Source organism: Gymnoscopelus braueri, assembly GCF_963280865.1.
Source record: "Gymnoscopelus braueri genome assembly, chromosome: 9".
NCBI lineage: Eukaryota > Metazoa > Chordata > Actinopteri > Myctophiformes > Myctophidae > Gymnoscopelus > Gymnoscopelus braueri.
The window spans coordinates 45,052,790-45,079,580 of record NC_137610.1 but is presented as its reverse complement, the minus strand read 5'-3'; the positions used below and the strand labels follow the sequence as shown (position 1 = coordinate 45,079,580).

General features: G+C 42.1%; 2 protein-coding genes across 2 annotated transcripts in view; both read left to right on the top strand.

The window, feature by feature from the left end:
- adpgk (ADP-dependent glucokinase) overlaps positions 1–26,791 on the top strand; it is a 270,498-nt gene that overhangs the window by 18,459 nt on the left and 225,248 nt on the right. The gene's annotated exons all lie outside the window — the stretch shown is intronic.
- ppib (peptidylprolyl isomerase B (cyclophilin B)) lies at positions 9–6,968 on the top strand. The gene is made up of 5 exons (XM_080438584.1): positions 9–212; positions 2,456–2,569; positions 4,862–4,955; positions 5,247–5,431; positions 6,522–6,968. The coding sequence occupies exons 1-5, from the start codon at positions 75–77 to the stop codon at positions 6,642–6,644; spliced, it is 654 nt and encodes a 217-aa protein (XP_080294710.1). The 5' UTR covers positions 9–74; the 3' UTR covers positions 6,645–6,968.

Here is a 26,791-nt window from a genome sequence, read left to right as displayed (position 1 = left end):
CATCATCATCATCATCGGCACATATAAACGTACAGAATAAACAGGCCCGTCGTCTCTCCCCCTTCCCTTGGTTAATGGTTCGGATCTGCGAGAGAAGGAGGATGAAGTTCCTGGTAGCTGTGACCGTGATCGTGGGCTCGGTGGTTTTCCTGCTGTTCCCGAGCGGCTCCGATGCCGACGAGAAGAAGAAGGGACCCAAAGTCACGGCCAAGGTAAGGAGCAAACCATCATTACATTACAATCACATCATCAGCATAGAGAGCCATCCATAGCCGCTAGCTTTAGCATTTTTCAACAGCCACGTCAGTGTCCAGCTGACCCAGTGGTGTGTAAAGTAACCAAGTACATGTACTCAAGTACCTTAAGTGCAATTTTGAGGTAGTTTTTTACCTTCTTAAGCATTTACAACTTTCAATACTTTTACTTCTACTCCACTACATCTCAGAGGAAAATATTGTACTTTTACTCCACTACAATTATATGAAAACTTCAGTTACTAGTTACTTTGATTATTATTACAAAACACACCAACCACTTCAACCATGTATTTATTTTGGCCATTTGAAAATAGCAGATCTACAAGCTCACAAGTGAGCTTGTAGATCTGCTATTTTCAATAGATTTTTCATACATTTTGAACTTTTGAAATGGGAAATGATGCATTATGAGTACTTTTACTTTTGGTACTTAAGTATATTTTGATGCCGATACTTTTGTACTTTTACTCGAGTACATTTGAATATGGGACTTCTGCTTGTAACAGCGTATATCGACATTGCAGTATTGATACTTTTACTTAAGTAAAAAAAAATGCGAGTACTTATTCCATCACTGCTATAGCTAGTGGTTCAAACGAGGCTAAGCGAGCTAACCGCACGGCCTGTGTGTGTATCTAGCTATAATGTGTGCCAGGACAGGACCAAGCTAATTAACTAAATTAACAAATGCCTTCACAACACTACTGATGTTGACGTTAGTTATTTGCAGGCACCTGAAGTGTCATGCAGCGTTTAAACTGGCAGCTACAAAGATGCAGGCTACCGTTTTTTTTTTTAATGGAACTCAGCGACATGAAGATACAAAGATGCATCCGACGTTTGTAGCTGCCACAAAAGCTTCAAAGCTACAAAAAAGTTGAGCTGGTTTCAACGTCAGCTACAAAGATACAAATATGCTGTGTAGCTTTGTAGCTTTGTATCTTTGTGTATCTTTGTGTCTTTTGTACTATCTGCCAGTGTGAACGCAGCACTAGAATATCAGCCGTCCGTTCTAGCCGAGGGCTAGGTTTCGTGGCACTAGAATGACGGAAAAAAGCCACTTGACCTTTAATTTTTTCCCTCTTTAAAAAAAAAAAAAAAAAAAACATTGCTTACTATTTAACAGTATTCTGTAAAACAAAAATATATTCATTTAGATTAGATAGCAGACTGGGATGCAGTGATTGCATGCTCCTATGCCTACAATGTTAATCCAGCTGCATACACTGTTTTTGTTGTCGTTGCAGTGTTTCATTTGAGTGTTCAGCCAGCTTCATGTCTGGAACCTGCGGTTTTTATTAACTTTTAACACGTTTCTTTTGGAATGATCCCTGCATTGCAGACACTTTTTTTTTTTAAAACGTACTGTTTTCAAACCTGCCTTATTGTTTTGGTTACAAGGGAATAATTCCCCCTATGTGTGCCTATTTTGGCCACGTTTACAATGCAGGAAGCTGCATCGTGCCCTGCGCCCATTGGTCCAGCATTTGACTAGCTGTTCCAAGTTATCCAATAGAGAGTGGCTACAGGGATGACGTCTTGTAGGCCTACAAATCCATGCTTCTCAGTTGCAGATTTTTTTTTATTTTTGCATGAGTGACCTTTTTACATTATATTTGAATCGCTTGAAATTAATATAAGTTTGAAAAAGCAGAGCTTCAAATGTTAGGTAATTGACGGGTGTAATGTATGTCAATGAACAAAACACGAAACTGTCTTTCTTGTTGTCAAAAGAACAATACATGAAACTCATTAGGTTTATATTAACCATAGACCTGATTTTCTGCATACATTGATTGGTAATAAATTAACCATTGGAAACCTGAGGAGGAAACACAAGGACTGTTCTAGGACTACAATGCTAGCTAAACTCATAGGACTTGATAGTACAATCCCTTGGATTAATCGATTGTATCGAGTGAGGTAGGGTTTTACACAAACTATATGTAAATTGTAAAACTATATCAAATTAATTGCTCTGATTTTATTACTTAAACATCATTTTATATTTTTGCTTTTGCAAAATATGCAACGCACAAGACCACAGCCAACAACTTCAAACCACATAGAGCATGGTAAAAATTATAAGAAATTGTGTATGTCTTATATCAGGAGCCATTTATTTCAGGTTAAATGTAAAATGCAGTTATACTCCATATAATCTCATTTAAGCAAGAATTTACCATTTCTTATTTCAGGTTTATTTTGATATGAGGATTGGAGATGAAGAAGTTGGCAGAATCGTTATTGGACTTTTTGGAAAAACTGTCCCCAAAACAGTTGAGAACTTCGTCCAGTTGGCGACAGGGGAGGTAAGAAGCTAAAATCTATTGTCAAATTTGCATAACCCACCTTCAGTCTGTAGTTGCAACTGTTAGAATATCTGACCATGGCGTGATGGAAGTAAGTAAGTAGCCTGAGGCTCTGAGTCACTCTGAGCCATGTGGCACATGGGTCAGGAGCCTATCTCTTATTTCTGTAGTGTGAGGCAACTTGATGTACAAGTATACCACCTGGACATGAGGCTAGTATGTCGCAGGGCCTTGCCTCCAATCCAACAGTTGATGCTGATGGCCAAGCAGGGAGGCATTGGGTACCATTTTTATAGTCTTTGCTCTGACTCGGCCGGGGATTGAACCTTGGCCTCTCAGTCTCAGGGTGGACACTCTAGCCACAAGGCCACAGAGCTGGTTGACATGAGGCTTCAAATGAGGCTGGTGATATGCAAATCATTTAAGGAAATGTGTTTAAAAAAAAAAAAAAGCTGTTCTGAGTACGTCATATTTGATGACCCAGGCCAATACATTATACTGTATAATAATGCTGGACTCTCTTGAACAGCAAACATGTTAACCTCTGTTTACGATAAGATGAGCTTTATAGACCTCTTAACACATTGACTGCCAGAGTTTATTCATAATGTACTCACCCCTGTGCCAGCGATTTGCGTGTTTTTTTTTATTTTGTAATTTTTCATTCAAATAAATTGTCTGACTGCGGTTTTAAACACATACGACAGATCTACCAGCAGAGAGCAGCAAATAGACGCCTTGATCACCTCGCTGACTCGCTCCCCCCCCCCCCCCCCCCCCCCCAAACAGGCTCAAACAGTGCATACGTCATAACCGGATCAATCAATGTGTTAACAGACGACGTCACACTGGTTGCAAGCGTCATACTGGTTGCAAATGAAACCCATTCTGTCAGGTCTCGCTAGGGCGCGCAGCACTAGCCAACACACATGAGGGGGTTGGGGTGCGCTGAAAACAACAGGTTGAGAATTGATTGCATGAAACAATCACCAGTGCATCCAGTCTCAATGTTGGTAAACAAATAATTGGTCTATTGACTTACCCCCTGGGTGACATTTGGGAGACTTTGTCTCATTGTGGGATTTGCGGCACTGTATTACATTTTAGGGTCTTTGGTCTGTATAAAAGACAACATAGTAATACTGTGTCCAGTATTATTGGATGTAGAAGACTAGATATTATTTACAATTTAGTTTATCAGATGCTCTTATCCAGTAAATGCGATGAACCCAAGTCCACAAATGACAGGGTCAGGGCGCCAATGGCTTAGTGGTTATGGCGCATACCACATATAGGCTCTAAATGCAGCTTGACAGTGATCGTGGGTTCGATCCCCGAGCCTGACGAACTTTGCTGCGTGTCGCTCCACACTCTCTCGGTTTCCTGTCGTTCTCAACTGCTCTATCCAATAAAGGCAGAAAGGCCCAAAACATATCTTTAAAAAACGTAAGTACAGAAGAACTAGTAGTAGTTGAGCTATTGACATGAATTATTGACTATTAAATATACCTGGTCAAGTCATGCGTACCAAAGACTATCTAAAATGGTACTCAATGCCTCACTGCTTGGCACTTGACAGCATCAAGTGTTGGCTTGGGGTAAGTCCCTGCGACATACTGTGTAGTAGCATCATGTCCAGGGGGTGTACTTGTACGTCAAGCTGCCTCACGTAACGGAAATGGGAGAACTGAGCTATGGGCCACATGACTCAGGAACCGTTGCTTTCCAAGGCTACTTACTTTAATGGACAATTTCAGGAGAAATTGTAGAGTTCATTTGCCCCAATGCAAAGTTTACTTTCTGCTCTGAAAGGCCACATACCAAGATGACACATGTTTTATAGTATTTAACGAGTAATAACTTGGTAATCAGCAACCAGACGGCACAAAGTAGTTGGATTATGGTGTATGTGTCTTACACATTAGACATCTGTCAGTTGACAAACTGAAATAACTGTCATAAATAATGACAAGACAACAGTATGTACAGTATATTAGCATAATCACTTAAACCCTGTTATATACTTCCTTGACCGGAGGCCCCAAGGGGTGTATAGGGCAGGCCCTGTCCTTTTCCCCTCTAAATCATCAAGTAGTTACAAGTAGTTGTAGATCTGCTCTTTTCGCCAAATGTTTGCCCAGAATGGACGTTAGGCCCTAGTTCATGTGGTTAAATAACCTACAGTATGTACTGATGAGAACAGTGATAAATTTATATCATCTGCTCATATTCAAATGTGTCTTAGATCTCAACAATAATCCCCCCCCCCCCTCCATTTCACTTGTTGAACAGAAAGGATTTGGCTACAAAAGCAGCAAATTCCACAGATGCATCAAAGACTTCATGATTCAGGCAGGAGACTTCACCAGAGGAGATGGAACTGGAGGTGACTTAACCTTTAACCTTAACATTGTTAAATGTTGTGTACCATGCAGTCAGCACAAAAAAGTAATCACCACTTAAACCCTGTATACGTAGTTGACCAGAGTCTCCAAGGGCTCTCTCTATACAAGACCTCTACATTCTTTTCCTCTGCACCAAATGTCTTTGCTGAAAATTGACAATCTATGAGCTCATAACCCATTACAACACAATGTATTGTGAGCTTGTAGATCGACAATTTGCCTGTGGTTAAGCTGTGATGCTGTAATAGTTTAACTGGTCTTTCTCTGCCCAGGCAAGAGCATCTACGGCGACCGTTTCCCCGACGAGAACTTTAAGCTGAAGCATTACGGCCCTGGCTGGCTGAGCATGGCAAACGCTGGCAAAGACACCAATGGATCTCAGTTCTTCATCACTACTGTCCAGACACCCTGGCTCGATGGCAAACATGTTGTCTTTGGGAAAATCCTGGAGGGAATGGTGGGTATTCAGTAATGTGATCAACTGTATTGGACATTTTGTGTAAATTCGACTGTCAACAGCAGCAGTCCAGCAACAGCCCCCCCCCCCAACACAGTTTGGTATTTGGCACTTAGCAGACACTCTTATCCAGACAGACTATTGTCACTCAACACCCTCAGTTGACTGCCTAGTGAGCGAATGGTATCTCCCAGACACAAACCATGTAACATCAACTCAAACTCATCCCACTAACTACAAAATTCACCACACAAACCTGCGTTTACACTTAAACATATGAACACGTTCTCCCTGGGAGCTTCAAACTGTGGCAGTGCGCCGCAAAAACGGCATCTTTTGTGTATCATATTTTTGTTGTTGCTCAAAATGTTATAATTCTGTGTATAATGATGCCTTAACACAGTGGTTCTCAAACTGTGAGTAGGGACCCCCAGGGAGGTCTCCAATTTTTTTTTGAGAGGTCCCCAGATGATTTGTTTGATGTGCAACATTGTTTTCTCACTCAACAGCAAACGAACCGACATACATTATAAGTGTGTACAGGGTATCTGCACATTTCTAAAGTGAGAACAAACTATTACACAAAACAAATGGCCAAACATTGACCAACTTCAGCAAAAATTGCGACAATAGCCAATCTACAAGCACAACAACGGGCGTTGTGAGCTTGTAGATCGGACGTCTGTTTTCACAATATGTAACTGTGGAACAAAATGTAATGCCCCATCTCCACAATTCCAAGTGCTTGTCACAGTGGGGGTCCCCAGTTCAAATAGATTTATTTTGGGGGGGTCGCAGCCTGAAAAGTTTGAGAACCACCGACTTAACACTCACAGCTACAGTCAGTAGGTGACTTGGTACAATTTTTAGCCTTATTTATTTATCTGGGACAGTGCACATTAATCAACATCTCAGTTTTCATTGATTGCCATGGAAACCCCTGCCATGGGAACCCCAGCCTAAGCTTGATTTTCAAATGACTACAATAAAGTACTGTATCAAATGACTACAATCTTAAAAGAAGAAATAGAGCTCCAGCTCACTGACTAAAATCTTTATTCCACCTTCCTGCTCATCCTCTTCCTCACAGGATGTGGTGAAGAAGATCGAGCAAACCAAGACTGACGGGCGGGACAAGCCTCTCAAAGACGTCGTCATCCATGACAGCGGGGTAATTGAGGTGGAGAAACCATTCGCTATCGCCAAGGAGTAGGACGGCTCTCCTGGAGAGCGGAGGATCATGGGATACAGGACTGGGGATGGGGTGGGAGGGGGTCAGGGAAATTATGCAGGCAACTGTGTTGTCACTCCTACCCCTGCTGATTGGTGGTGTTGGAGGAGGAAACGGGAGGGGCTTGGGTCCATCTGGAGGCAGCGACTGCCAGTCTTACACGCCAGAACAAACAAGAGAACACAGCGAAACAATCATGGCAGTTCAGCTTCTACCAACGAGCATTCCATGTTGCACTGTAAACTGCTCTCTGCATATTTTGTAAAGAAATTCAATCTTGAATAAAGGATCCAACTTTTGTTAAAATGTGTTTTTGAGAGTAAATTATTCTGCCATTCTTATTATCTAGCTGTCCTGCGATGTACACTTATTGCTGTTTCAGCTCTTAACTGAATGTTTTGATTCCAATGTTCCAATGAGAATCATGACTGAGGTTAATTCAGTCATGCTGATTAATTTGAAGGTATGGCTAGTTATACTGAATGACTATTTTAACTACTTTATTTACATCCTCTCTGCTCGCTCAGCAAAATTCAGAAATTATACTGGACTCCAAAACCACATCGGTTAAATGCATTTTCAGGTTACAAAATAATGTAATTATTGTGGTTGCCCCAAAGGGCAACACATTATAGTACTTGTATGACTTAATTTATTCCATTATTATTCTCACAGCAACCCAAAAGTTTGCCGTGCAACTCCTCCCAGTGTTTGCATCGACCGGCAAACACTGGGAGGAGGATCTTGTGCTTGAATTTTGCGAAGCAATCTGTTATAGTTTGATTTATTCATTTTTCCCATTGACTTGAATGGGTATTTATCTCTCTGAGACTAAGGGCTTCAGTTAACCACACTTGGTAGAGCGGTTCACACAGTCCAGAGGCCTATACAGTAAAAAATAATTACAACAGTCAGGCCACTGACTGTTGTAATATTTTTTTTGTATATTATACCGTGCGTGTGTGTGTATACAGTATATATTTTCACTATTATGCCATTGAGTGAAATTGTAATAATAGGTCACAGTCATTCAGTGTGCAAAACCTTTCTTTTAGTTGCACTAAAGGAACTGAGCTGATATTGTTGCATACATATGTAAACTAGTAAACTGACATGACTTTAACAGGACTGTAGAGGTCTCCCTCACACCATGTTACTGTAGCGTTGTTCACAGGGTAACTGTACTACTATGCTTATAGTCAGGGGATATTAGCAGAAAGATTTCCAATCTTGGAATACATTCCTTACCAAAAAAAATCTTCACCAATGTGTTTGTAAAAGTGTCTCGTAACACATCTCACAAAGACTGAAATGCAGTTTCCCTAGGGGAATTTTTGACAGCTGCTGAAAGTTGGGGTACCCACCATAACCTTATGTGGGGGGAAATAAACTAAATTTAATTCTGTTTTAAGTAGCATGTGAGGGGTCACACTAGGGTGTTTTTATGATTCTGAATCGATTGCAAGCATTTGTTTTGCACCAAAACCACTCCTTGGGCTAAAAACGGCCCAATCTCAATGGGCTTTTTACACAAAAAGTATACCTGGAAAAGGATGGCTATGGCCGTTTTTAGCCCAAGGAGTGGTTTTGGTGCAATGCTACTTAAAACAGAATTAAATCTTTCCCCACATAAGGTTATGGTGGGTACCCCAACTTTCAGGAGCTGTCACAAATTCTCCTAGGGAAACTGCATTTCAGTCTTTGTGAGATGTGTTACTAGACACCTTTACAAACACATTGGTGAAGAATTCTTTTGGTAAGTAATTTATTCCAAGATGTTTTTAATATCCCCTGACTATTAGTACATTTTAGTATTAAATATAATTTATCTCAATATATTTTCAACAATGTTTTGACAAAGTTTAGGTTTGTATGTATGGAAATGTATGACAGGATTTCTTTTCTGTATGCTCCTTAACTATGAAATATTTTGCCTAATCTCTGTGGAGCACAGTATATTAATACGATATAACTAACACAACTGAGGTGGTTGTATTTGGTTTCCCTGCTCTGCTATTGAGACATCTAGATCCCATGGTCTGGTAGGACCACTACTGGTTGACAAGAGGCACTGCTTGGAAAGTCAAAAAGCAGTTTATGTCCCCTGACCAAGAACGCATAGTCTATTAGCTCAGTCGTTAAAGATCAAATAAAATTCAGCACTTGTGCGAGCGACCTGGGTTTAAATGAATGTTACAACGTGCAGCTTTACTAGAACCTTATACAGTACTTAGTTGACCCGATTCCCAACGGATCTATACTAAAGTAGGCCCTCTCCTGTTTTCACTCTACAGTAGTCGAATATAGCTAATTTACAAGCTCACAATGTGTTATTATAAGCTTTTAGATCTGCTATTTCCTCTGAATGTTCGCCCTAGAATAGAGATGCTAGGGCTGAAATACTCAAGTACATTACTTGAGTATTTCCAATTTCCAATACTTTTACTTCTACTTCACTACATCAGAGGCAAATATTGTACTTTTACTCCACTACAATTGTTTGAAAACTTTAGTTACTTTGCAGATATACATTATTACATTATAAAACAAAACATACATTAAACACTTTAGTCCTATTTTATACCTAGGCTATTTGAAAATAGCGATGCGACGCGTTGTGAGCTTGTAGATCTGCTATTTTCAAACATTTCAGTACTTTTACTTTTTGTACTTTAAGTAAATTTTGATACCAATACTTTTGTACTTTTACTCAAGTAAATTTTTAACACCAGACCTTTACTTTTAACAGAGTACCTCTACATTGCAGTATTGATACTTTTGCTTAAGTAAAACAATTGACTACTTTTCCCACCACTGTCTACAGTACACTATATTGTTTTCTCCAGGATGGCTGGGGAAGAGATTGCTTGTTTTTGTTAACTCAACATTCATAAATAACTTAACAACAAGGCATATGCAGCGACATCGAGGCCTTGAGGCTCGTGACGTGCGCCTGAGTGTGACACTAGGTGCCATCAGCAATACATTAAAAAAGTATTTGTAAGATCAGATTAACTTCATGAATCACCCTGAGGCTGATGCTCCGGAAATAATGGTTGTGCCGTTTAGGAGTTTGCAGAGATCATGAGAAGAGCTGTTATTCCTAAACACAGCTGACCTCTGCTTCTCCAGTGTTGCTGGTTCTGGGATCTCATCCGCTCACTCGCTCTGACAGTCACTGAGATTAGTCTCAGTGACTGCGTCTCATACAAGCTCACAATGCGTTATGAGCTTTTAGATCTGCTATTTTTGCTGAATGTTCGCCCTAGAATAGAGATGCTAGGGTTCAAGTGCATGGTTAAACGGGGGAACTGCACTTAGAGTGAGGAAATCATTGTTGGTCTTTGATTTGGACTTGCTTTAGTAAGGTCTACCAGTTGGGTGGAGTCTTATTTTATTGCCTGACACAAATAAGATTGTGTGGGGCAAGTTGTAAATCAGAAAAAAGTACTGTTTGCCACTAGGAGCTACCCAGGACAACCACCATCTTCTACTACTGGCCATCAACAGTACACTATATTGTTTTCACCAGGATGGCTGGGGAAGAGATTGCTTGTTTTTGTTAACTCAACATCCATAAATAACTTAACAACAAGGCAAATGCAGGCCTCGAGGCTAGTGAGGTGCACCTGAGTGTGCCACCTAGGTGGCTGCAGCACATCAGCAATACATAAAAAGGTATTTGTAAGATCAAATTAACTTCATGAATCATCTGAGGCTGATGCTCCGGAAATATGGTTGTGCCGTTTAGGAGTTTGCAGAGATCATGAGAAGAGCTGTTATTCCTTAACACAGCTGACCTCTGCTTCTCCAGTGTTGCTGGTTCTGGGATCTCATCCTCTCACTCGCTCTGACAGTCACTGAGATTAGTCTGGGTAAAAAAGTAATGTTGTTTCACACAGTTTAGTTGAAGTGTACATAAGCACTTTCACCCAAGAAACTGCCATATGAGAGGTTGTTTATGTTTAGTTATCATTCAGTGAAATGTTGCAAGGCTGTGGAGGTACATAACATAAAAGCCTCTTATTTACAGGTCACCTTACACTCAGCCGACAATGGAGGGCATGAGTGGCATGTGACCAGCATTGTTGGCTGGCTACTTAGCCTCGTTCCCAGCCTTACTCATCTGCGAAGAGAAAACCCTGGTCACGACCTGAGGCAGAGAGTGTGTATAGGGGCGGGACTTCCGTTGTACGCGTTTCCCTCTGAAACAATCTTTTTCGACCAATCACAACACTCGTTTCATTCACGGAGAATGTAAACAGATTTGTAAAGCGTCAACGTCATTTCCTGGGGCGGTTCTTCCGCCAAATTCTGGTACTTCCGTTTTTCGGCTAGGTCCCAGCATGTGGGTCATGACCTAAGGCAGAGAGTGTCTATAGGGGCGGGACTTCCGTCGAATTGCGTTACTTCCGTTTAGAAAGTCCTGGGGTTACACCCCAAATATAACTCAACTGTATTCTGCTGGTGATACATTTTTGTATAGCTTCTATTATTGTGGAGTGATCAATAGTGATAACAATTATGTCATAGGGTCTGTCATCAGGGCCCACAGCTCAATAAATATCTACAGTTAAAAATCTTTTATTGCTTTAACACATCAAAATAACTTTACCCTCAGTAAATTGGCTGAGCTGAAACAAACACGAGTACTTTAAAACCTGCCTTGTTAAACAGTAATCCGGCCTGGAAAACTTCCACTGACCTGACACAGAAACACACATCACCAAATACACTGTGTTTTGCTTTGGACCTACACTCCGGCCCTTGTTTTGCCCATGGGCGGTCAGGCGTGGGGTGACTCACCAGAAGGCAAGTATGGAAAGAATTTCCCTGGAGTCGGCACAACTGCTGTCCATGGACTTGCTCAAATCCCCCTTTTTGTTCGCCTTGGTCTTGTTTGTGGCGATCAGGGATTGTCTGGTGAAACTGTTATTCTACATAGTGGAAAGGCAGTGACTGCCCGGACATATCTGGCATAGCTTCCTGTAAAGTTGGCTTTGTCAGCGGAGATGACAAGAATCACAACACGTAGCTAGCTAGCGAACTTGCTCGGAAAGTGCAGCGGTCACACCATTGACTGTAATAGGGGTCAAACCGTAGGACAGTGTCATTTACGACTTTACAACTAGTAAGGCGTAATGACCTGTACGAAAGGTCACAGGTCATGACAGGAGTTTGGCTCAATTAAAAAAGAGGCAAAAATTATTACCCCTAAATACGTTTGGCGGGAAATTGGGTTAATGTTTTATGATCTGTACTCTTACGTTTACAGTTGTTTGGCTCAGCAGGACAGTCCCAGAAAGATTTGTTTGGTTGTTTTAAAATGTAACAGACTTTTGCTTTGTTTGAATGCATGAAAGGTCACAAGAATGATAGATTATAAATGTGACTATAGTCTTCAGGCCTTCTGGTTCATTAGCATGAATGCCAGCTCGGTATCATCAGTAATATGAGTTTAGTCTGAGACAACAGGCTTTCTGGATGTCCCATTTAAGTGAAAACGATGTTAAAGTCTCATGACATTTGAAATGTCTCACACCTGTGTCTTTAGCTGATATGAAATTGATCCCTAATCAACAAAGCAATGTCCCTCATCGTATCATGTAGTAGCTCATGAAATTAAGAATAACTATAAAAACTGTTTGAGAGGGGTTGTGTTTGACTTTAAAGGTTTCATGACGTTCAGTTTTACCACACATTAAAAGTCTTTGTCATGGTCCTTCAAACGTGTATAGAAAGTTTTAACAAAAAAATCCACTCCATTGATCCATGGCAGGTGTTTTTCTCTCACATTTCTAAAGCCTTTTCAACTGCAATGAAAAAATAAATCTTTGCCTGCGGGTGTCGCTGGTGAGGGATTTTGCCTGTCAATCATCGCCTCTGCTCCGCCCCCCCCCCAAAGGAAAGGATAGGGGAGGGGAGGGGCGAGGAGGAGAGTGGGCGGGATTAATCGGCTGTGACCTCACTGCCGAAGGGCCAAGCTCAGATTACTTTTCAGCCTAATTATTCAGAAAACCCCAGACCACAGAAAATCCACTGAATGTTCAAAGTTCAGTTTTTTTGGGTGTAATTGAGGTCATAAAACCCCCCAAAAAACATACAAAATTAAAAAAGTGAAAATGAATGTCATAGAACCTTTAAGAGGAAGGCTGAGAGACAATGAGGGGCTGGTGACATTCTGAGAAACAGTTTTCTTAGGGAGTCTTATAAGGGAGGATATTTTGAGATCAATGATCTCAAAACATCAAACACATCAAAATGATGTTTCTTTTGTGAACCTGTGGTCACAAAAATGTGGGAATCAGAAATTCAGGCGCCAACATTTAAGCTTTTAGCCAATGCTTTTATTTACAACAACTTAACCGAAAACCGTAACCGAAAGAACAGAAAATAAAGAAATAAGATGACAAGAGCTAAACAGAGGGGTCAGAAGGAATTAGCTTTTTAAATAATCTTTTCAACCAATTAAAACCACTGAAATATCTCCAAATAAAACAAAGACCATAAATCAAAAAGGGGCTCAATTCCAAAGGAACGGCAGAAGCAAAACAAGTTCATCAAGATAAGGAAAGACAAACAATCCAGTCTATTTTTTCATTGTCTTATCCGAGTCAGAGGGGAAGCGCTTCAACGAGAGACAAACACAAACATGCTGTGCCGGGCAACAGCGTGGGAAAGGTCAGTGTGGGAACCACGTCTTGTTTTTTGTCAATGAGTTTGGACAGGCTGGGTTCCCGCTACAGTACAACAAGGCCTTTAGGTTCCCACCCAAACCCAGTCTGGCCCAGCAAGCCTGGTCTAGCATAGTGGGCCCTGGCGGTAGTGTAACATCCATTTTTCCATTGTTCTCCAGTTTCCTCCTGGGTTTCTCCTTTCTTTCCTTTCGTCTTTGCCGTTTTCAGGGTTTTGTCACGTTGTCCTCCTCCTGGAAGGAGGTTTCAGAGTTAACATGTTCTCAGCCGCCAGTTCCCACGATCCTCTGCCCTTCCTGCAGTGCTCTGGACAGGAAGAGAGAGCAAGGCCAGGCAGAGAGAGAACAGGCTAATTTCGGCAAGTTCTGCCTGGGCCATTGTAGTCCATGGGAATTACTCTGACTGTATGGTTGTCTTCTCTGGACCTCAGTGTTGGTGAATGCGTGCATGTGTGAGAGAAAGATAGCGACAGAGTGATGTGTTGTACCATATGTTTCAATATGTACAGATGTAGCGGATCCTGGCCAAGAAATACAGCAAGAAAGAGTCCTTATGCACACACACTGTGTACACAGAACCTTGCACTAAAGGCTTAATGGTCCTTCTGTGACCTGTCTCCTCCAGAAATGTCACCTGTTCTGTCTGTTTAATGGAGAGAACAGATATGCTCTTAGTTCAAAAGCATTGTTGCAGTCCTGTGTTGGGAGTCAACCCCAAATATAGATTTCATTCTTTCAAATGCAAACACCAGGCAGAATTGAAAATGAGCAGCAGCCTGGGTCCTCAGAACTGAGAACGTCAATGCAATTTAAAACCATTTCCAAACATGCATGAAAATCTTGGATGACTTTAGGGCAACATGCTGTACAGTATGTACTGAAGTGGTATGTAATGCCTTGGGCAGTCAGAAATGTATGTTCTGTACAAGAAGTGACAAGATGACAGCTGTACTTCACCAGTTAGGAGATTAAAAAAACCTGCTATGCCATAGCTTACAGTTGGTTCATTATTAGATATGACTTTAGACGTTTGGTAGCATCAGTGGTTTGTTCTCAAAGTGTTATTGGTGTGATTCTCTTTTAGCTTAGGCAAGGTTAGGCACAGTTAGTAGGATACCACACATTTTAGGCCTTGGAACTGGGTTGTATATTGCATACACATTTTTCATTAACTAAAATACCAACGAGCCAAACAGATGAGAATGGCTAAGAAGATAAGGCTTCTGGGGCTGACAAATTAAATCAAACAACGAAAATTAACAAAACATTTACTGAAATAAAAATAAACAAGGCTTTACAAAAATCACAGAGAAAATCTAAAACTAATACCAAAACTAAAAAAAAAAAAAAACTAATAAAAAACTAAACTAAAACTAAGTCTTAAAAAGGAAAAGAAAAAAGAAATCTAGCAAATACACTTTAAAAACTAAAACAAAACATAAAATGAAAAAAAAAAACTATAATGACCTTGCTGACAAAGGCACCATTTATAGATTGTATAAAAGGATGCTGGGGGCGTCAAAGAGGCCATATCTAATACGTCTCTCCAGTGAAGCATTGTGTACATTACTGGTGGTCTGATACTCTATCTGCTGGCTAATGGTACTACTTATGTAACAGCATTAAATATTTATCACAGCAATGACTTAGATCATTACCATACTGCGTGTGTGTGTGTGTGTGTGTGTGTGTGTGTGTGTGTGTGTGTGTGTGTGTGTGTGTGTGTGTGTGTGTGTGTGTGTGTGTGTGTGTGTGTGTGTGTGTGTGTGTGTGTGTGTGTGCGTGCGTGCGTGCGTGCAGGCAGGCAGGCAGGCAGGCAGGCAGGCAGGCAGGCAGGCAGGCAGGCAGGCAGGCAGGCAGGCAGGCAGGCAGGCGTGCGTGCGTGCGTGCGTGCGTGCGTGCATACTTGTGTGCAAGCGATTGTATGTGAGAGAGAGTGCATACAGTATCTACTGTATGTGTCTACATTATCCACTTAAACCCCAGCATACATATTGTGGGGAAATCATTCGCAGCAAATAGCAGATCTGCTATTTTCAGCAAAGTCACTAGAATAGAGCCCAGAGGGACTCCGGTCAACCAAGTATAACCTAGGGTTTAAGTGGTTATGTGTGTGTGTGACAGTGAGGGAGCAAAAGAGAGCATCAAAGTGCATTTTAGTCCAATATTCATGAACACATTTACAGATACAACGTCTGACATTTACACTGAAACCCCAACTAGTTTCCTTCCCCATCTGCCTTCCAGAAGGTTATGTGGCTCCTCTACAGCGAACGGGACAGCAGGACTTATGTAATAAAGCCCAGAGCTGGGCAGGCTCCTGCCTACCCAGCTCTGGGCTTTATTACAGAACACAGCTCTGGGCTTTATTACAGAACACAGCTCTGTTGATGCCACAGGGCCTGGATCAGCCAGCTGGTACATTTAACCACTTGAACCCCCCCTCTTCTGGGGGTTTTCAGCTTGTAGATCGGCTATTTCAGGAGAAGAGATTTGGTGTAGACGGTCACGGAAACAAAAGCAGTCCAAGTACAGTAACTCAGGTTTGTTTTACAAAGAAGAGAGGGTTTAAGTGGTTAACACTGACAAATACAAATCTATCCAAAACTATTCCATGCTGCACAGTTTACTGGGTGGATTGATGGATTTATTTTGTCATTTGTTTATTATTAATATCTTGACACAGATAATTTATATCTCTGCGTGCGTGCGTGCGTGCGTGCGTGCGTGCGTGCGTGCGTGCGTGCGTGCGTGCGTGCGTGCGTGCGTGCGTGCGTGCGTGCGTGCGTGCGTCTTAGTGTGTGTCTTAGTGTGTGTCTGAGTGTGTTCTGATTTAGAATCTGCTGTTGTGATCCTTATCGCAATCCTCTAGTCGGACTGTCGAGGTGGTGACTGGTCATTCGATTGAATTACCCTTCAGCAAGCAAGCATGAGCTTGGAGAGCAAGATGACACCAAGTCAGTGTCACACGGTGTGTTCTAAAGTTTATTAAGCTCGCACAGAGAATATACATTCCACATTACAGGACTGGAAGATAGGTGAGTCATGGCTTGTACAGAAGTAGGCAAGATAGGATATGAACGGAAATAGATAGAAAATAGTTCATATTATAGTAACATTGACTTTCTGTATATAACTAGGCCAGTAGTATCTTGATAAAGGATATGCAAGCACTCTCTCTCTCGCTCTCTCTCACACACACACACACACACACACACACACACACACACACACACACACACACCACACCCACACACACACACACACACACACACACACACACACACACACACACACACACACACACACACAGACACACACACACACATGACATAATGACATTACGGCACATTCACTAAACATCACACTCAATATCCAATGTATCATGGGAAAGGTGCGTAAAGGAAAGGTGCGTGCGTGCGTGCGTGCGTGCGTGCGTGCGTGCGTGCGTGCGTGCGTGCGTGCGTGCGTGCGTGCGTGCGTGCGTGCGTGCGTGCGTGCGTGCGTGCGTGCGTGCGTGTCTGTGCACGTGTGTGTGTGTGTGTGCGTGAGAGAGAGGGTGAGAGAGGGTGAGAGAGAGGGTGCGAGGGTGCATGCAGACGTGCTCCCTTCCAGGAAACAATGAGGCTGTGGAAGTACAGGGAACATATTACAGAGACAATCAGCTTATAAAGATGCTGAGTATTACTCCAGAGAGAACAGTACACCGCTCTCACTCATGTGCCCTAGCGTGACACAGCAAGCCTGTGTGTGTGCGTGCGTCTGTGTGTAAGTGTGTGTGAAGGACTTCTGAGGGGGTCAGAAAATATATTCACTGAGCCAAATTGCGGTGTAATTAAATATTTGTCTGTTTAATGGAGATAACATTCTACATGTAGAGAACAGAGCAGTGAGCTTCAGTGAATCATGACTTTAGACGTTTGGTAGCATCAGTGGTTTGTTCTCAAAGTGTTATTGGTGTGATTCTCTTTTAGCTTAGGCAAGGTTAGGCACAGTTAGTAGGATACCACACATTTTAGGCCTTGGAACTGGGTTGTATATTGCATACACATTTTTCATTAACTAAAATACCAACGAGCCAAACAGATGAGAATGGCTAAGAAGATAAGGCTTCTGGGGCTGACAAATTAAATCAAACAACGAAAATTAACAAAACATTTACTGAAATAAAAATAAACAAGGCTTTACAAAAATCACAGAGAAAATCTAAAACTAATACCAAAACTAAAAAAAAAAAAAAACTAATAAAAAACTAAACTAAAACTAAGTCTTAAAAAGGAAAAGAAAAAAGAAATCTAGCAAATACACTTTAAAAACTAAAACAAAACATAAAATGAAAAAAAAAAACTATAATGACCTTGCTGACAAAGGCACCATTTATAGATTGTATAAAAGGATGCTGGGGGCGTCAAAGAGGCCATATCTAATACGTCTCTCCAGTGAAGCATTGTGTACATTACTGGTGGTCTGATACTCTATCTGCTGGCTAATGGTACTACTTATGTAACAGCATTAAATATTTATCACAGCAATGACTTAGATCATTACCATACTGCGTGTGTGTGTGTGTGTGTGTGTGTGTGTGTGTGTGTGTGTGTGTGTGTGTGTGTGTGTGTGTGTGTGTGTGTGTGTGTGTGTGTGTGTGTGTGTGTGTGTGTGTGTGTGTGTGCGTGCGTGCGTGCGTGCAGGCAGGCAGGCAGGCAGGCAGGCAGGCAGGCAGGCAGGCAGGCAGGCAGGCAGGCAGGCAGGCAGGCAGGCGTGCGTGCGTGCGTGCGTGCGTGCGTGCATACTTGTGTGCAAGCGATTGTATGTGAGAGAGAGTGCATACAGTATCTACTGTATGTGTCTACATTATCCACTTAAACCCCAGCATACATATTGTGGGGAAATCATTCGCAGCAAATAGCAGATCTGCTATTTTCAGCAAAGTCACTAGAATAGAGCCCAGAGGGACTCCGGTCAACCAAGTATAACCTAGGGTTTAAGTGGTTATGTGTGTGTGTGACAGTGAGGGAGCAAAAGAGAGCATCAAAGTGCATTTTAGTCCAATATTCATGAACACATTTACAGATACAACGTCTGACATTTACACTGAAACCCCAACTAGTTTCCTTCCCCATCTGCCTTCCAGAAGGTTATGTGGCTCCTCTACAGCGAACGGGACAGCAGGACTTATGTAATAAAGCCCAGAGCTGGGCAGGCTCCTGCCTACCCAGCTCTGGGCTTTATTACAGAACACAGCTCTGGGCTTTATTACAGAACACAGCTCTGTTGATGCCACAGGGCCTGGATCAGCCAGCTGGTACATTTAACCACTTGAACCCCCCCTCTTCTGGGGGTTTTCAGCTTGTAGATCGGCTATTTCAGGAGAAGAGATTTGGTGTAGACGGTCACGGAAACAAAAGCAGTCCAAGTACAGTAACTCAGGTTTGTTTTACAAAGAAGAGAGGGTTTAAGTGGTTAACACTGACAAATACAAATCTATCCAAAACTATTCCATGCTGCACAGTTTACTGGGTGGATTGATGGATTTATTTTGTCATTTGTTTATTATTAATATCTTGACACAGATAATTTATATCTCTGCGTGCGTGCGTGCGTGCGTGCGTGCGTGCGTGCGTGCGTGCGTGCGTGCGTGCGTGCGTGCGTCTTAGTGTGTGTCTTAGTGTGTGTCTGAGTGTGTTCTGATTTAGAATCTGCTGTTGTGATCCTTATCGCAATCCTCTAGTCGGACTGTCGAGGTGGTGACTGGTCATTCGATTGAATTACCCTTCAGCAAGCAAGCATGAGCTTGGAGAGCAAGATGACACCAAGTCAGTGTCACACGGTGTGTTCTAAAGTTTATTAAGCTCGCACAGAGAATATACATTCCACATTACAGGACTGGAAGATAGGTGAGTCATGGCTTGTACAGAAGTAGGCAAGATAGGATATGAACGGAAATAGATAGAAAATAGTTCATATTATAGTAACATTGACTTTCTGTATATAACTAGGCCAGTAGTATCTTGATAAAGGATATGCAAGCACTCTCTCTCTCGCTCTCTCTCACACACACACACACACACACACACACACACACACACACACACACACACCCACACCCACACACACACACACACACACACACACACACACACACACACACACACACACACACACACAGACACACACACACACATGACATAATGACATTACGGCACATTCACTAAACATCACACTCAATATCCAATGTATCATGGGAAAGGTGCGTAAAGGAAAGGTGCGTGCGTGCGTGCGTGCGTGCGTGCGTGCGTGCGTGCGTGCGTGCGTGCGTGCGTGCGTGCGTGCGTGCGTGCGTGCGTGCGTGCGTGCGTGCGTGCGTGCGTGCGTGCGTGCGTGCGTGCGTGCGTGCGTGTCTGTGCACGTGTGTGTGTGTGTGTGCGTGAGAGAGAGGGTGAGAGAGGGTGAGAGAGAGGGTGCGAGGGTGCATGCAGACGTGCTCCCTTCCAGGAAACAATGAGGCTGTGGAAGTACAGGGAACATATTACAGAGACAATCAGCTTATAAAGATGCTGAGTATTACTCCAGAGAGAACAGTACACCGCTCTCACTCATGTGCCCTAGCGTGACACAGCAAGCCTGTGTGTGTGCGTGCGTCTGTGTGTAAGTGTGTGTGAAGGACTTCTGAGGGGGTCAGAAAATATATTCACTGAGCCAAATTGCGGTGTAATTAAATATTTGTCTGTTTAATGGAGATAACATTCTACATGTAGAGAACAGAGCAGTGAGCTTCAGTGAATCATTTACAATGTGATTAGAGACTTAAAAGGCATGGATGGTAGTTATATTTCTTGCCATCTACAACAGCCATGGTGCATCTAACAAGGAACTTGTTGAGCTGTTTTTTTTGGCAAGCTTGTGTGATGGAGTATAAATTAGGCTTGATGTTCTATTCTCCTGTTGAATACTCTCCCTCCCCCAAAACAATCCTCATCAGCACAGCATCCACTGAAGGCAGAGGAAGGATGGTTCACACCCAAAATCCCAGCTATTGTTTTACAAACTGCATGTCACAACCACACTTGCAGAGCTGAAACTCCTAGAGGTCGTTCCAGTCGATGGCGCACCAGTTAAGACACGTGCCTCAGCACCAACATGCACACACCCAGCTGGCCTAGAATCCAGTCCTGCCAAGTTCCCTTCTGTATCTCCTACTACACACGGACTCCCTCTCTGATTTCTCAACATATTGCTGTCACAATGAAAGATATGGAAAACAAACAAAGAGAGACAATAAAGGGTAGAGTACTGCCTCACCGAAGGCACAATCCTGTATAGGATTGTCCAGGATAAAATCAGACTGAAACTTTTCTTTTTCTTTTACCTTGAACTTGAAGGACAGTGACACAAGAATGTAAAACCTGCAGATGTGATTGTTGCGATTATCAGCACAAGTCAAACCAGCATTTCCTGGATGGTGAGTATCATGCAGGATGCTACTAGACAGCATGTCATTACAAGACATTACAATGTCATCCAAGCTCGTACAAGCTTGTAGTTCGGCTATTTTCACAATATTTATCTGTGGAATCGAGTCAAACTAAATGTAATGGCTACAATTCCAAGTGCTTGTCAGGGTGGGGAGTACCCAGTTCAAATTATGATTATTTTGGGGGGTCGCGGCCTGAAAAGCTTGGGAACCCTTGGTTTAGAGGGCTCCACGGAGTGGGAGCCTGGTTACATTTGAAGGGCACGCATGGTGGTAGAGAGCTTCACAGGGTGGGAGCCTGGGTTCATCTGGTGGATTTCATTTAATGTATGGTGGTAGAGAGCTCCACAGGGTGGAAGCCTGGTCTCATGTGGTGGATATAGTGAGTCATCCAGCATCTTGGGAGCAGAGGCATCTTTCAGGGTTGCGAACTGCCTTATCCCATATTGTTGAAGCGCAAGGGGGGGGGCGTCAGCACACTGAAGTCAAGGCACAGACTACTGTGTTGTTGACGGACAACAGATGCACGCTTATGAGAAACAACAAAAATAAAACCTGGCAAAACAGTTGCGTGCATTAGCGCAAGATGGGGATAAAGGAAACATTCAGTCTAAATGTCCAGTTTGCTAATTCTCGCCTACTACTACTACTTTTGTATTTGAAACTTTAAATTTCTCTAAATATTACAAACTTTCAGTACAGCCTACAAATATCATGTATGAAAAGGCTACTATAGGCTACAGTGAAGTTGGACTGAATAATGACTTCACTGTAGCCTATAGTAGCCTTTTCATAAATGATATTTGTACTTAGGCTGTCCTGAAAGTTATCCTCATCTTGCACTAATGCACGCAACTGTTTTGCCAGGTTTTATTTTTGTTGTTTCTCATAAGCGTGCATCCGTTGTCCGTCAACAACACAGTAGTCTGTGCCTTGATTTCAGCGAGGTGCGCTGACTCTCCCCCCCCCACCCCCGCCCCCTTGCGCTTCAACAATATGGGATAAGGCAGTTCGCTTCAGGGTTATAGGGGGACAGAAGTTCAGAGAGATCATCTAATGGGTTTTAGTTTTCTATCTAAGAAGGGGGATTATAGTGGATTCTGATATAGGGATAAGCAGATACTGGGGTGGTCCCATAGGCGTTATGGGACAGGACAGCAGTGGTACTGTCCTGTCCCATAATGTGGTGGCATGTTGATCTTGACACAGGCAGGCCGACAAGAGATCCAAAGGTTGCTGCTTTGATCGCTTGCACCAACAGGAGGGTGTATTCAGCTGTAAAATGGTGGTTCTATGGTGTCTATTCAGCTCACACTGTACCAAAGTACCCATGCTGAATCACAAAAATGCTCCAGGGGTGCTGACCCTGTACTCTGAAATACGTACTGTATTCACAGTCAAATCTGTGTATTCTTAGTCCTTAAGTCTCCCATTTGGATTAAATGAACATTGATCATAAGCTATCATTTTGGATCCTTGCTCGAATTTCACCCACTGATTTACACCAGTAAACCTGTGATGTGACAAATAAAACGGATTCTGATTCGGAAGCCATCAATCTCCGGTGAACTTGATGTTGGGCGAGCATCTCTGTCACAGTCAAGGAACAAACACTCCCTCCTTCATGTATTATTTGGGCGTCCTCTGTTCTTCTATTCCTTTCCCCCCGAGGGTTCCAGGTCAGACACTGGATTAATTAGCTGTTCTGCCCCCACTTTCTCCTGCTTTGTACATTCCTCTGTTCTGTTGGTTCCCACAGTTCATTGTTGCTTATTTTGTCAGGCCATCTTATCTACAGTATTTTTGTCAAGCAGCTGTTGATGAAGGTCTTCATCTGGTTTACAGTTGTTTTGGCATTTTTGTCAATCCCCTCATCTTATGTTCTTTATCTTTATGTTGCACTGCAATTGGCTTAGGGGGAACAGTATTCCATTTTCTTTAGGTATGTAAGTACGTAGGGAAAGTGAAAAATAAAGTGATTCTGATGCTGATCTCTTCTCCATAATTCAGGACATGATACATTGGATATTGAGTGTGATGTTTAGTGAATGTGCCGTAATGTCATTATGTCATGTGTGTGTGTGTGTGTGTGTGTGTGTGTGTGTGTGTGTGTGTGTGTGTGTGTGTGTGTGTGTGTGTGTGTGTGTGTGTGAGAGAGAGCGAGAGAGAGAGTGCTTGCATATGAATAACAAATCACATATGGTGAATAGAGAGACAGTGTACAGACAGCAATGACCTTGCATCGTGAGGGTGTCCACCCTAGCATGTCCTCAAGTCAATCCCCTCCTCACCCAGAGTGTAAAATCCTGAGTGTTTAGTGCTGTTAAATATTTGATCCCCTACCTCCCAGGACAGATTGAATCCCCAATTCCGTTTCACATGATCTTCCCTTTGTCTGAGGGGTGTGAGGATCTCAGTGGACAATGAAACATACCAGGTCAACGGTGTCACTCTCAAACAGCGGTGCAGCTGAAACATGAGAGTTGTTCTCCGTTTCAGCCACGATGTCGCGTGTGATGCGATGACGACAGAGAGCTTCAAGGGCACCTGAGAGCCTTTCTGTTCTGAAACCTTAAACGTTTGGTGAGCTGAGATTGAGGCCATGCTAGGGTAAAACTGCCGGTTTGTGTATCTATCTCCTGCGACAGAATAAATATACAGTTCGGTTTCTCTTCCAATGAATAGAAAATATAACCACCACGCCTAATAGAGCTACATCCCTGACTACAAGATCACATGACTGCAGTTGGACAAAGCCAAATTCATTCATTTATCTGGTTGATAAACTAAAATGTGCATCTATTATTTTGTCTGAGTTGACCATTAAAACAGGCATGTATCATTTATCATCATACATTAATGGATCAAAATTGTAAGTGAGTCACGATGAGAGGAAACTGCAATTGCTAAATACATCTTGCATCCACAGACCTTCACAGTAAAATCCTCAGTGTTCATTCATACATTTTAACTCCACATGTCTTGGGCCTGCTATGCATTGCACTGCTGGGGTTGGCGGTTCTGTTCTTTCTTGAACATGGCACTGACCCACAATGGCTATTTCCTTTCCCCATTGGGGCCTTCCATGCTAAAACTCAAGATACTCTAAAGTACTTGAGATAATAAAAAAAAACCTAATGTTATCTTGATGCACTGGTAACCGCCACAGTCTGTACTGCTGTAGACTGTCAGAGAACACAGCAACTTCTTTGCAGCTTCTCAGCCAACGTTGTATCATGGATGCTGTTTTTCCATATCACCAGCAGGTGGTTATAAGGCCTGCAGGCTGTCTGATAGGCCAGACAAACCCTGTGCCAGGATCAAGTAGCTAGCCAGCTATCTCGTTACCAATCTGATAATCTGCAAGGGGCACCTTTTCCACTCACTGTCTTGCATAAGGAGATCTACAGGTATGTAGGGTCTTACATAATTAGACTAAACAGTCCAGCTATGAGTGTAATGATAAAACTATCTAGTTGTTGGTGATACATTAAAGGAGGCACTCCATGACGTCTCATGATTTTTATAACCACATGAACCTGAACCCTAGCATGCATGTCATAAAGGTTCTCTGAAGTCCTAATTGGTTATAGCTGCATGGCGCCCCCTATTGAGACATTGTCACCCTATTATACGGTAGTCATAGTGGCTTTGTTTACATAGAGATTTGTTAGATAATCTGCAGAATCTAAAACACACTTTATCAAGTATGAGGTGACAATTAACCCAGTATACCTATCAAGCAACCAACAAGGCTATAATACACAGTAGACCTATAACAGGACATTTATAATGTATGTCATATTAATACCTATTTGAAGTATTCTTCTACACCACATGAAATGTGCTGACTGATATGCTATCCAGACCAGATAGACCAGCATGGTGTAGTAAGACTTACTACACCATGCTGGTCTATCTGGTACTTACTAAGTAAGTACAGGGGGGAAGCATGGGATATGACAAGCACGCACAGCCTACAATATTTGGTGCGTGTGTGTGTGTGTGTGTGTGTGTGTGTGTGTGTGTGTGTGTGTGTGTGTGTGTGTGTGTGTGTGTGTGTGTGTGTGTGGGGTGGGCTGGAGGGGGGGTTAAACAACTCAAACTAGGTAACATAAACAATTAAAACTAGGTTATGTGAAGACTTCACAGTGCCTGGCAAAAACCAGATGGTTTACATTACAACAAACAACAAAGGGGCCATGCGATAATGCCGAAATCCTGCTTTTTCTGGCTCTTTCCACAAAGCCTTGAAAAGTAGCTCAGTGAAACCTAAATACGGGCCCAGGAGGTTTATGGCACAGTTTCAAGTCACTTTCAACATACAGCTCTTTAACTTGTAAACAGTCTGGCACGTTACTTCCTCAGTGGACCGACTAGTATCCCATAGCCCGGAGGGGACGTTGTTGCTGCTGTGATTGGCTAGTAGTTGGATGTCAGGGCAACAACAGTGTTTCAATAATCTGTAATTTACTCTTCTGTAATAATAAGATAGTACGTTTAAAAACACGATATGTGTGTATTTGCCAGTGGTGTAAAGTAAAGAACATTTACTCAAGTACTGTACTTAAGTACAATTTGAGGTATTTTTTACTTTACTGAAAATTTCCAATTTTCAGTACTTTACTTCTACTCCACTACATCTCAGAGGCAAATATTGTACTTTTACTCCACTACAATTATTTGAAACCTTTAGTTGCTTTGTAGATTTGGATTATTATCAAAAAACATACATTAACCACTTCAGCCCTAATCTACAAGAGCTTGTAGATCTGCTATTTTCAACGTTATAAAACTTGTGAAATGGGACATTCTGCGTGATGAGTACTTTCTACTATTGGTACTTTAAAATTTAGAGTAAAAGTACAAAAGTATTGGTATAAAAATGTACTTAAAGTTTAAGTACATTTTGATACCAATACTTTTGTACTTTTACTCAAGGAAACTTTGAATTCTGGACTTCTACTTGTAAGAGTATTTCTACATAGCAGTATTGATACTTACTTTAGTAAAAAAAAATGTTATTTTTCCACCACTGTAGTACATTTTAAAACACGAGTGTGTATTTGCAAAGCCCAGAGACATATTCCCCCAAAGTAAGAGTTTCATTATTCCAGAGCTGATGTCTGGTTGGTTGAAATCATTGACCAACTAGCCAATTACTGTAAGGCCACACCTCCCAACTATGGGATCTAGACTGTGTTTATAAATATGAGGTTTTCTGCGGTCAGAGGACAGATGGTTTGTCGGTGCCGCTCCTGTAAACGACGCCTAGGGATAATAAAAAGATAATAATAAAATAAAATACAGTCCCACTACCGGGCTTTATTTCTACCAGGGTTCTTTCCTTTACGGATGGTGCATTTCTCCGTGGAGCTTCTATTAAACAGTCATTGTTTTGGTTGTCAACAAGGACACAAGTTTCCCGTTTCCTCCAGGCTATCATGTTGAATACAGAGGAAAGGTAAGGCAATGTTTCCCCCCCACAAACAAACAATAATCGTGCGTTGCTTTGTTTTGCTAAAGCAGTTGGGTTGGTAAACAAAACCTTTTCATGCAGCCGACACTCTCTCCAGGGTTGCCATGTCCGCTTATAATACGCGACTTTGGTCTTGTTTGTCTCTAAAGTTGCTTTTAAATATTGGTAGTTGCGCGGGTTGCGGTGTTTTTGGGCTTGTTTCTAAAGTGTAGTTCCTTATTTTGGGCTTGTTTATAAAGTGTAGTTGCTTATTTTGGTCTTGTTTCTAAAGTGTAGTTGTTGCTTATTTTGGGCTTGCTGTATAAAGTTGTTTAAACCAGTGGGTTGTGTCAGGACGCCCCAAATTTTTTTTTTCACATTTTTCAAATTCTTTCTAGATTTTTTTTGAGAATGGCAGATCTACAAGTGTGAGCTTGTAGATAGGCTATTTTCAAATCGCCGATGTATAGGTTTAAAGTGCTCATGTAGCCTAAATAGTTGCTTTC